Consider the following 12,705-nt stretch of genomic DNA (forward strand, 5'->3'; position numbering starts at 1 on the left):
CCTATTCATTTTGGATTATCTAGGGATGGAGACGTGCCAGGGTCACCCACACCCCGAGCCTATTCATTTTGGATTATCTAGGGATGGAGACGTGCCAGGGTCACCCACACCCCGAGCCTATTCATTTTGGATTATCTAGGGACATAGACAAGCCAGGGTCACCCACACCCCGAGCCTATTCATTTTGGATTATCTAGGGACGGAGACAAGCCAGGGTCACCCACACCCCGAGCCTATTCATTTTGGATTATCTAGGGACATAGACGTGCCAGGGTCACCCACACCCCGAGCCTATTCATTTTGGATTATCTAGGGATGGAGACGTGCCAGGATCACCCACACCCCGAGCCTATTTATTTTGGATTATCTAGGGACATAGACATGCCAGGGTCACCCACACCCCGAGCCTATTCATTTTGGATTATCCAGGGATGGAGACGTGCCAGGGTCACCCACACCCCGAGCCTATTCATTTTGGATTATCTAGGGATGGAGACGTGCCAGAGTCACCCACACCCCGAGCCTATTCATTTTGGATTATCTAGGGATGGAGACGTGCCAGGGTCACCCACACCTTGAGCCTATTCATTTTGGATTATCTAGGGATGGAGACATGCCAGGATCACCCACACCCCGAGCCTATTCATTTTGGATTATCCAGGGATGGAGACGTGCCAGGGTCACCCACACCCCGAGCCTATTCATTTTGGATTATCTAGGGATGGAGACGTGCCAGGGTCACCCACACCCCGAGCCTATTCATTTTGGATTATCTAGGGATGGAGATGTGCCAGGGTCACCCACACCCTGAGCCTATTCATTTTGGATTATCTAGGGACATAGACGTGCCAGGGTCACCCACACCCCGAGCCTATTCATTTTGGATTATCTAGGGATGGAGACGTGCCAAGGTCACCCACACCCCGAGCTGATTCATTTTGGATTATCTAGGGATGGAGACGTGCCAGGGTCACCCACACCCCGAGCCTATTCATTTTGGATTATCTAGGGATGGAGACATGCCAGGGTCACCCACACCCCGAGCCTATTCATTTTGGATTATCTAGGGATGGAGACGTGCCAGGGTCACCCACACCCCGAGCCTATTCATTTTGGATTATCTAGGGATGGAGACGTGCCAGGGTCACCCACACCCCGAGCCTATTCATTTTGGATTATCTAGGGATGGAGACGTGCCCGGGTCACCCACACCCCGAGCCGATTCATTTTGGATTATCTAGGGATGGAGACGTGCCAGGGTCACCCACACCCCGAGCCGATTCATTTTGGATTATCTAGGGATGGAGACGTGCCAGGGTCACCCACACCCCGAGCTGATTCATTTTGGATTATCTAGGGACATAGACATGCCAGGGTCACCCACACCCCGAGCCTATTCATTTTGGATTATCTAGGGACATAGACATGCCAGGATTACCCACACCCCGAGCCTATTCATTTTGGATTATCTAGGGACATAGACATGCCAGGATCACCCACACCCCGAGCCTATTCATTTTGGATTATCTAGGGATGGAGACGTGCCAGGGTCACCCACACCCCGAGCCTATTCATTTTGGATTATCTAGGGATGGAGACGTGCCAGGATCACCCACACCCCGAGCCTATTCATTTTGGATTATCTAGGGACATAGACATGCCAGGATCACCCACACCCCGAGCCTATTCATTTTGGATTATCTAGGGATGGAGACGTGCCAGGGTCACCCACACCCCGAGCCTATTCATTTTGGATTATCTAGGGATGGAGACGTGCCAGGGTCACCCACACCCCGAGCCTATTCATTTTGGATTATCTAGGGATGGAGACGTGCCAGGGTCACCCACACCCCGAGCCTATTCATTTTGGATTATCTAGGGACATAGACATGCCAGGGTCACCCACACCCCGAGCCTATTCATTTTGGATTATCTAGGGATGGAGACGTGCCAGGGTCACCCACACCCCGAGCCTATTCATTTTGGATTATCTAGGGATGGAGACGTGCCAGGGTCACCCACACCCCGAGCCTATTCATTTTGGATTATCTAGGGACATAGACATGCCAAGATCACCCACACCCCGAGCCTATTCATTTTGGATTATCTAGGGACGGAGACGTGCCAGGGTCACCCACACCCTGAGCCTATTCATTTTGGATTATCTAGGGACATAGACATGCCAGGATCACCCACACCCCGAGCCTATTCATTTTGGATTATCTAGGGACATAGACATGCCAGGGTCACCCACACCCCGAGCCTATTCATTTTGGATTATCTAGGGATGGAGACGTGCCAGGGTCACCCACACCCCGAGCCTATTCATTTTGGATTATCTAGGGATGGAGACGTGCCAGGGTCACCCACACCCCGAGCCTATTCATTTTGGATTATCTAGGGATGGAGACGTGCCAGGGTCACCCACACCCCGAGCCTATTCATTTTGGATTATCTAGGGATGGAGACGTGCCAGGGACACCCACACCCCGAGCCTTTTCATTTTGGATTATCTAGGGACGTAGACATGCCAGGGTCACCTACAATTGGGTTCTTTGTGTTTCTTGCTTTGTGGCTAGCTGTAGTATACATTCTTTGATAATAAATGAATCTTGATTCAACTCATTCTACACTTCCTCCAGCTTTGGAAAGCATCCACAAAGACCCTTACCATCTCAGTCATTCTATCTTCTCCCCCCTTCCATTGGGTGGAGGTTACAAAAGCTTAAAAATATGCACAACCAGGCTCAACCACCGCTGTTAGGACACACCCCTTGCATGATAAAGATTAACTTTTGATCTCAATCTGCCTCATCATGGCCCTGTATAATTTCACCGCACTTTCTCTGCATTGTTACTGCTTTCCCCTTGCACTTCCTTGACATACTAATGTAATGAAATAATTGGTATGGATAGCATGCAAAACATTGGTCTCATGGATTTAATTGGGTACAGGCTGATTGCACTGGAAGTCAACGTGCTGTATCTCTGAATAAAACTAAAAAAAAAACAGTTTTCCAGTGTTACAGCACGTGGCAATAATAAACCATTGCTTTTCCAGAGAAAGAGGAATGGGCAATAAATTATGCTTAATTCCTGTGAATGAATTCAATAAAATGTTAGTGTTGTTTGACTCAACATTTACACAATACATACACTGACTCTGGTCATCCTCATTTGGAAAAAGATCATCCAGTGATCCCTTTGACAACGCACTGTCTTTGTCTTCCTGAAAAAATAACAAATTAGGAAGAAATGTCATGAAATCAGATATACAATATAGTTGATGGATCCTGATACTTTTGTGATCCAAAGTCTAGAATGAGGTATAAAACTTATTGCTTACGGTCGTTTCATTAAGTTTTTACAAAAGCGGAAAACTATCAAGAAAGAGATGAAGGAAAAAGCAGCTGTGGTTGATTCATACTCAGACTAGAGATCAAAAATTCCAGTGACAACAATTAACCTGTAAAATAGCCGGAATTTAGTGTAGTGACACCTGCTACAGAAAACTACAAAGTTTCGAGAAAAATATAGAAACAACCGTACTGTAATTGCTGGAAATTTCACTGAGTGATCACAAGCAAGCATAGGAAAGTTACACTACAAGAAAATAACAATTCTACACCCTAATTCAACACAGTCCAGAAACTACTTAACTGACTGGCATGTGAAAATAGGCTGTTCAACCTATTTTCTGTAAACTGGCCCATTGAGTGAGCTAATTAACAAATGCCCTTGTACCCGAAGTACTATATATTTTCTTCAGTGGCGTAATGGTCAGCATAATGCTATTATAGTGCTTACAAACCCAGGTTTAATTCCCAGCACTGCCTGTAAGGAGTTTATACATTCTCCCATGATTACATGGGTTTTCTCTGCGTGCTTCCACTTCTTCCCACAACCCAAAGATTAATTGGTCACATGGGTATAATTGGGTGGTGTGGGCTCATTGGGCTAGAGGGGACTCCTCTTCCTTTTGATTCCACTTGCCTAAATTGTTTTGCAATCAACAATGGTTTCTAAATGTTCCTGCATTACGTTCATGATATCAGCAAACTTCATTCGGCTGGTTTGGTTGGAGCAGTCAAACGTCTATGCAAACTGTATGTTTTTTCACCCCTTGGCAACATTAGCACTTGCCTTTTCATTGCCTATATTATTTGCTTCAAAGTATTGCTCAATTTGTTCAGAATCCAGTTATCTGTTGTGCAATCGAGCGTGTCTATCTTTCCAATGTAGCTCTCACATATGACATGGTGGCATAATGACCTATGCCATCAAAATTCATTTAGATATAATCTGTAATGAATGCTTAATCAAATAATATATTTACAATATTACTCAAATGTTACTAAAATATTAAATATACAAAGGTACTGCTTTACAGAGCAAATGACCTGGCTTAATTCCTGTCGCGCTCTCCCTATTCTCCCTGTGACAACACGAGTTTCCTCTGGATGCCCCAGTTCCTTCCCACATTCCAGACTGCCAGGTTTGTAGGCTATGTGGGCACCACAGGCTCATTGGACCAGAAGGGCCTATTGCCATGCTATATCTTTAAATCATCCCTCAGAAACTGATTGGAAAGCTGAGCCTACTGGGCCTGAACACCTCCCTCTGCAACTGGATACTAGACTTCCTGACTGGGAGACCTCAGTCAGTCCAGATCGGAGGCAGCATCTCCAACACCATCACACTGAGCACGGGGGCCCTCCAGGGCTATGTGCTCAGTCCACTGCTGTTCACTCTGCTGACCCACGACTGTGCTGCAACACACAGCTCAAACCACATCATCAAGTTCGCCGATGACACAACCGTGGTGGGTCTCATCAGCAAGAACTACGAGTCAACTTACAGAGAGCAGGTGCAGCGGCTAATGGACTGGTGCAGAGCCAACAACCTGTCTTTGAATGTCAACAAAACAAAACTGAACATCGACGGCTCCTCAGTAGAGATTGTTAAGAGCACCAAATTTCTTGGTGTTCACCTGGTGGAGAATCTCACCTGGTCCCTCAACACCAGCTCCATAGTAAAGAAAGCCCAGTAGCGTCTCTACTTTCTACGAAGGCTGAGGAAAGTCCATCTCCTAACACTAATCTTAATCACATTCTACAGGGGTTGTATTGAGAGCATCCTGAGCAGCTGCATCACTGCCCGGTTCGGAAATTGCACCATCTCGGATCGCAAGACCCTGCAGTGATAGTGAGGTCAGCTGAGAAGATCATCGGGGTCTCTCCTCCCGCCATTGCCGACATTGACACTACACACTGTACACACAAACAGCATTATGAAGGACCCCATGCACCCTTCATACAAACTCTTCTCCCTCCTGCCATCTGGGAAAAGGCACCAAAGCATTCGGGCTCTCACGACCAGACAATGTAACAGTTTCTTCCCCCAAGCCATCAGACTCCTCAATACCCAGAGCCTGAACTGACACCCTACTGCCCTATTTATTATTTATTGTAATGCCTGCACTGTTTTGTGCATTTTATGGAGTCCTGGGTAGGTCTGTAGTCTAGTTTAGCTTTTTTCTGTGTTGTTTTTACGTAGTTCAGTGTAGTTTTTTGTACTGTTTCATGTAGCACCATGGTCCTGAAAAATGTTGTCTCGTTTTTACTATGTACTGTACCAGCAGTTATGGTCAAAATGACAATAAAAAGTGACGACTTTAAAACAAAAATAAAATTCTGACATACCGCTGCTTCCTCGTCATCATATTTCTTTATTTGGTTCATGAACTCCAGGTGCTTCTTTTCCTCCTCCAGCTGCGCCACTGTCTGCTCGCTCTTCTGCAGCTTCTGCTGGGTGCCGGCTAACTCATCCCGCAGCCACTGGTTCTCCTGGCACAGGCGGCGTACCTGTGCCCTCAGCTTCTGCTTCTCGGCCTCCACCATACTGAGGTGGTTAGACAGAGCTGTCACCACCTGAAATACACATTCCCCCAAAAGTAAACAGAAAATGCTGCAATACTCAGCAGACTGGGCCGCATCAGCAGGGGGAGAAATGTTAGAGTTGCTGTTTTTATTTCAGATAAGTAGCATGTGCAACATTTTGTGCTTTAACTCTAAAAAAAAATGCTATCTGAAGGCCTCCAATTCTCTCCAGGAATTGACTTTGTTGTAGTTCTGGCCATATCCTTATAAATTTGCTCAACCCTGACTTTTTTTGCTTGTGCAGGAGTATATCTGACTATCTTCTTTGTTATGCTGAACTGAAGACCTGGATGCACTTTGTATCTGGCCCCTCTGGTGTGAACAAGCAATACCTTAAAACAGAGCAACACTCTCTATTTAAATGAGGAATCTGGCCTTGATTAAATAAAGTACAGGTGAGTGTGTGTGTTCACTATGTTTTTAATTAATTCCTGTTAAGAGATAAATTAGCAGAAGTATAATTTGACACAGTGGTACAGCAGTAGAGTCACTGCCTCAAAATGCCAGAGATCTGGATTCAATGCTAACCTCTGGTGCTGTCTGTGTGCAGTTAATATGTGACTGCAATGGTTTCCTCTGAGTGCTCCAGATTCCTCCTATAGATCAAGGATGAGTAAGTAATTAAGTTAATTGGCCAGTAGGGCCAAATCACCACTAAGGTGTCAAAGAGTGGTAGTATACTGATAAAGTAACACAAACTTTGATGGATAGATGAGTCATGTTTACCAGATGCCTAGCCCGCATCTCCCCAATCAGACCCTTTACTCCCAGTTGAAGGAAGGTCAGTGAGCCCCTGATAGGCAAAGAAAACACTTCAAAGGTAACATCTGCCTGAAGAAATTCAACATTACATCCAAAAACTGGGAAGACATTGCACTCAATAGATTAGATGGAGGATATCTGTTCAATAGAGAGCTGCACTACATGAGAGCAACCTCCCTGTGCTGTACAGAACAAGTGGGCTGCGAAAGAAGCAAATGAACAACCAAATCACTAACTACAGCTAATTGTGTCCATGTTGCACCAGAATATGTGGATTCCCCATCGGTCTCTACAGCCACATGAGGGCCCACCAATAGACAACCCCTTAGGAGAACATCATACTCAATTTGAGTGATCGTACTACTAGTAGAATATTGATGAGATTGTGGGGAGAATAAATATTGGGAATAATGAAGGATTAGTGTAAACGATGGTCTCGATGGGATGAAGGGCCTGTTTCTGTGCTGTATGACTTCATTGAATCTGTGGCAATAAAGAGCTGTTCTAAATGAACAAGCAACAAAATAGACAAGCTTTCACCTTCCCCTGGCAGTGGGACTAGCGGTGTTAAAACTGACACAAAATCTAGGAAATTTTCAGACAATGTCTCCTTCTATAATTTTTTAAATTTATTTAAATTTATTTACATTTTTGAGTATCTTGAGATCCTCCTCCAGTCATGGCTTGTTCCACTGTGTAGAGAAGCCATGGCAAACATGTCTCCACAGTTAAGTGTAGCCTTGATACAAGTCAAGGCAGTGGGCTAGTTTAAACATGATCTAGTTCATTCATCTCTTATCCAAACCTTTTATGAAAAGTAAACATTTTAATGGCTAAAATTTCTTAAGATACAGGTTAATGGCTTTTATTCCATGAGTCAGGATCAGTAAAATTCCATTACATAAATTGACCTTCCATAGTTTTAGTTTGCTATAGAGCAGTTTTGTCAACATAATTCAGTTAAAGTCTACGGACCCAATAACTAGCATAGCAATGAGTAAGGCACGTTCTGAACAGATGCCTTAAAATCTCAATATCTTAAAAACCCTTTACACATAGGGGTAAGGTGTCATTTTCTTCTGCCTTCCTGCAAAATCTATGCTGTAAACGTACATAAAGTGAACAAATGGCAAGTGATAAGTGGCAATAAACTTCACACTCTCTTGTAGTCCATGTGTCATGAAAATAACAGCATGGTGTGTCTGATATATGAGGGGAGAAATTTGTAGACAATGTCTTTATTCGTCAGAGTTTAATAAAATGAGAGGTGATCTCATTTAATCTTTCTAGACAGAGTGGAGGCAAAGAAGACATTTCTCTCAGCTGATGAGTCCCAGAACCAGAAGTCACAGTCTCAGAATAAAGGAGAGCCATTTAGTTCAAAGTAAATTTATAATTGAAGTACATATTTGTTACCATGTACTGTACCTACAACCCTGAGGTTCATTTTCTTGTGGGCATACCCAATACATCCAGTAACTATAATAGAATCAATCAAAAACTTCAACAGGGTGAACAACCAGTGTGCAAAAAACAACAAACTGTGGAAAGGGGAAACAAAGGAAATAATGATAATAATTAATAAATAAGCAATAAATATCAAGAACATAAGATGAAGACTTCTTGAAAGTGAGTCCATAGGTTGAGGAAAGAGTTCAATAATGGGGGAAGTGAAGTTGAGTGAAGTTATCCCTTTTGATTCAAGAGCCTGATGACTGAGGGGTAATAACTGTTCCTGAACCTGGTGCTGTGAGTTCTGAGGCTCCTGTACCTTCTTCCTGATGGCAGCAGTGAGAAGAGAGGGTGGTGGGGGTGCTGCTTTCTTGTGACAGCACTCAGTATAGACATATACCTTTTGTAGGATTTTCCATTCAGGGGCATAGGTGATTCCATACCAGGCAGTAGTGCAGCTGGTCAATATACTGTCCACCACACATCTATAGTCATAGTTTAGAGGTCATGCCAAAATTTCTGAAACTCTTAAGGGAGTAAGGCACTGCTGAGGTTTCTTTATAATTGAATCTATGTGCTGGGCCCCGGATAGGTGCTCTGAAATGAGGCTGAGGTTATTTTGTGCCCTGGCTGCTGCAGGCTTAGTGTCTGCGAGTTTCATGATGGACTGGGACTGAGATTATGGGCCCACTCCAGCTCTGGGTTTATGGACTCAATTTTGTCCTTAATGCTGATGCTTGCTTTATTGTTTGCATGATTTGATTAGTTCTTTTTTCTCTTTCTCTGTGCATCAGGTGTTGGTCTTTTTTTAAAAATTGGGCTCTTTTGGGTTTCTTGTTTTCTGGCTACCTGTTAAGTAGAAGAATCTCAAGGCTGTGTAATTTATACAGACTTTGATAATAAAATGTACTTTGTACTACTGCGGAACATGGCATGGTACATGGCACGACAGAGCATGACTGGGTGGCATGGTACTGTAATGCTACTACAACGTTAGTGATTGGGGTTCAGTTTCTGCTGCTGCCTGTAGGGAGCTTGTACATTTTTCCTGTGACTGTGTGAGTTTCCTCCGGGTGCTCACAACTTACAAACCCAAACTCGTATGTCTTTGGAAAGTGGGAAGTATCTGGAGGACCCAGAAGAAACCCACCCTATCACGGGGAGAATGTACAAGTTCTTACAGTGGCAGTAATTGAATACAGGTTGCTGGTGCTGTAAAGCATTATGCAGACCGCTACACTATTGTGCCGCCCTGGATATAATTATGTACAACATGATCTGTTTGGATGATGCAGTTTGGTAAGAAGCTTTTGTTTTGGGTATCTCAGGAAGTGTGCTAATAAAAAACTAATACAGCACCAGATTTTGAGGCTACAGGATGAATCAGTGGTTACGGGGAACAGGCAGGAAAGTGAAGCTGAGGCCAAGATAAGAGTAGCCGTTAACTCATTGAATGGTGGGACATGTTGAAAGGGGTGTATGGACTGGTTTTGCATCTATACCTTATTGTCTTGTCAGAGATAAGTTCCTTTTTATAGAGAGAGTGGTAAATGTATGGAATATGCTGTCAGGGGATTGGTCAGACCACACTTAGAATATTGTGAGCAGTTTTGGGCCCATTATCTAAAATGAGCTGCGATTGGAGAGGGTTCAGAGGAAGTTCATGAAAATGGTGCCAGGAATGACACGGTTAACACATGAGGGGAGTTTGATAGCTCTAGGCTTGTACTTGCTGGAGTTTAGCAAAATGAGGCGCAAGGGTTATCTTTGAAACCTATTGAATATCAAAAGGCCTAGATAGAGTAGGTGTGGAGGGGATATTTCCTATAATGGGGAGTCTAAAACCAGAAGGCACAGCCTCAGAATAGATTGATGTCCCTTTGGAACAGAGATGAGGAGGAATTTCTTCACCAGAGGTTGAGAATCTGTGGAATTCATTGCCACATATGGTTGTGGAGGCCGAGTCATTGGGTATATGTGAAACAGAGGCTGATAGGTTTTTTTAATTAGTAAGGGCTTCAAAGGCTATGAGAAGGCATGAGACTGGGGTTGACAAACATGGTAAGTCAGTCATGATGGAATGGTGGAGCAGACTTGTTGGGCCTAACAGCCTAATTCTGTTCCTATGTCTTAGAACCATAGAACATTACAGCACAGAAACAGGCCCTTTGGCCCTTCTTGGCTGTGCTGAACCATTTTTCTGCCTAGTCCCACTGACCTGCACCTGGACCATATCCCTCTATACCCCTCTCATCCATGTACCTGTCCAAGTTTTTCTTAAATGTTAAAAGTGAGCTCGCAGTTACCACTTCACCTGGCAGCTCATTCCACACGCCCACCATTCTCTGTGTGAAGAAGCTCCCACTAATGTTCCCTTTAAACTTTTCCCCCTTCACCCTTAACCAAAGTCCTCTGTTTTCTTTTCTCCCCTAGCCTCAGTGGGAAAAGCCTGCTTGCATTCACTCTATCTATACCCATCATAATTTTAAACACCTCTATCAAATCTCCCCTCATTCTTCTACGCTCCAGGGAATAAAGTCCTAACCTATTCAACTTTCTCTGTAACTCAGTTTCTCAAGTCCCGGCAACATCCTTGTAAACCTTCTCTGCATTCTTTCAACCTTATTAATATCCTTCCTGTAATTCGGTGACCAAAACTGCACACAATACTCCAAAGTCAGCCTCACCAATGCCTTATACAACCTCACCATAACATTCCAACTCTTATACTCAATAATCTCTTATGGACATTTAAGAGTTTCTTAGAAAGGCACATGAGTGAAAGAAAGAAGAAGGCTACATGTAGGAGGGAAGGGTTAGATTGATCTTATTGTAGGTTAAAAGGTCAGCACAACATTGCTGGCTGAAGGGTCCATACTGCATTATGTTCTATAACAGGGGAACTTGTTCTGAAGAAGGAACAGTGATAGTTCAGAGACATTCCCTCATTTTTCCTGCAGCAAGGACCACTTTACAGGCACACATTCGAAAATGATCACACTTTATCCTACCTGAGCTTCACTCAGTCCTAGCTCAATCATCTCCAGCGACCTCTGGATCAGGCAGGTCTTCTCTTGCACCAGGTGCACTTCTTCATCTTCCTTCAATCCATTCAGAGTCTCCTGCAGGTTCTGCAGGATGCTGTTGTTTTCATTTTTCAGTGCCTCCAACCCCTGGATGACCTGCTTGGTGCCAGTGATTATCTCGTCTGCACTTAGCTTCTCATTCAGCTGCACTGCTGTGGACATGTCGCACCAGCTCCTGTGTACAGGATGCAAACAGACCATCAGTGACATTAAACATACATTTACACAGGAACAGAATTCCCAGCAATGGAAACCAAAATGCTTGCCCCAAAAACCTAGTTCTCTGGATTTCTTAGTGACACAGACTTGAAGATCCCAGATTATTTATCTCTAGTACGTGCGCAATATATTGATTTGAGGCAGGTGTTGAAATTATAAACGGCCCATGCGTTGGACTCAGTCATTTCCATGAGAGGTACATTCTCCCCACCATCAAGGACATCTACACGAGGTGATGACTCAGGAAGGTAGGACCCTCACCATTTGGGTTATGCCCTATTTTTGATGTTGCCATCAGGCAGGAGGTACAGGAGCCTGATGACCTGCACCGCAAGGTTCAATAGCAGCATCTTTCCCAATGCCATCGGGTTCTCAAACTGACCCAAAGAACCTGACAACAGCTTGGCCTGTGCCTTTATCTCTCTCAGTCTGCTTATTGCACTGTCTATTTCACTCTCTCACCTAGAGGGGGTCAGTTGTGCTGTGAGGATTACATTCCTTGACTTCTCTAGTGCCTTTAACACCATCCAGCCCAAGATCTTAAGGCACAAACTAACGGAGATGGGAGTAGACTCTCACATGGTGGATTGGATAGTGGACTACTTGACAGATAGACCTCAGTATGTGCGGTTGGGAGACTGTAGGTCTGACACGGTGGTCAGCAGCACAGAGGCGCCGCAGGGAACCGTACTCTCTCCGGTCCTGTTCACCCTGTACACATCAGACTTCCAATATAACTCGGAGTCCTGCCACGTGCAGAAGTTCGCTGATGACACGGCCATAGTGGGGTGTGTCAGGAATGGACAGGAGGAGGAGTATAGGAAACTGATACAGGACTTTGTGATATGGTGCAACTCAAACTACCTGCGTCTCAATATCACCAAGACCAAGGAGATGGTGGTGGACTTTAGGAGATCTAGGCCTCATATGGAGCCAGTGATCATTAATGGAGAATGTGTGGAGCAGGTTAAGACAAGTATCTGGGAGTACAGTTAGACGAGAAGCTAGACTGATGCCTTGTGCAGGAAGGCACAGAGGCGACTGTACTTCCTAAGAAGGTTGGCGTCATTCAATGTCTGTGGTGAGATGCTAAAGATGTTCTATAGGTCAGTTGTGGAGAGCGCCCTCTTCTTTGTGGTGGCGTGTTGGGGAGGAAGCATTAAGAAGAGGGACGCCTCACGTCTTAATAAGCTGGTAAGGAAGGCGGGCTCTGTCGTGGGCAAAGTACTGGAGAGTTTAACATCGGT

The 12,705-nt window shown here is 44.5% G+C and overlaps 1 protein-coding gene across 4 annotated transcripts in view; it reads right to left on the reverse strand.

The window, feature by feature from the left end:
* Nucleotides 1–12,705, reverse strand: part of klc3 (kinesin light chain 3) — a 150,494-nt gene that overhangs the window by 90,396 nt on the left and 47,393 nt on the right. For all 4 annotated transcript variants that reach the window (XM_073033317.1, XM_073033326.1, XM_073033335.1 and 1 more), the window contains 3 exons: nucleotides 11,165–11,414; nucleotides 5,703–5,930; nucleotides 3,157–3,229 (listed from right to left, as the gene is read on the reverse strand). In XM_073033317.1, the coding sequence (XP_072889418.1) occupies nucleotides 3,157–3,229; nucleotides 5,703–5,930; nucleotides 11,165–11,401 (538 nt within the window). In that variant the 5' untranslated portion in view covers nucleotides 11,402–11,414. The remainder of the gene's footprint in view (nucleotides 1–3,156; nucleotides 3,230–5,702; nucleotides 5,931–11,164; nucleotides 11,415–12,705) is intronic.

The sequence above is a fragment of the Hemitrygon akajei genome, chromosome 2 (genome assembly GCF_048418815.1).
Source record: "Hemitrygon akajei chromosome 2, sHemAka1.3, whole genome shotgun sequence".
Taxonomy (NCBI): domain Eukaryota; kingdom Metazoa; phylum Chordata; class Chondrichthyes; order Myliobatiformes; family Dasyatidae; genus Hemitrygon; species Hemitrygon akajei.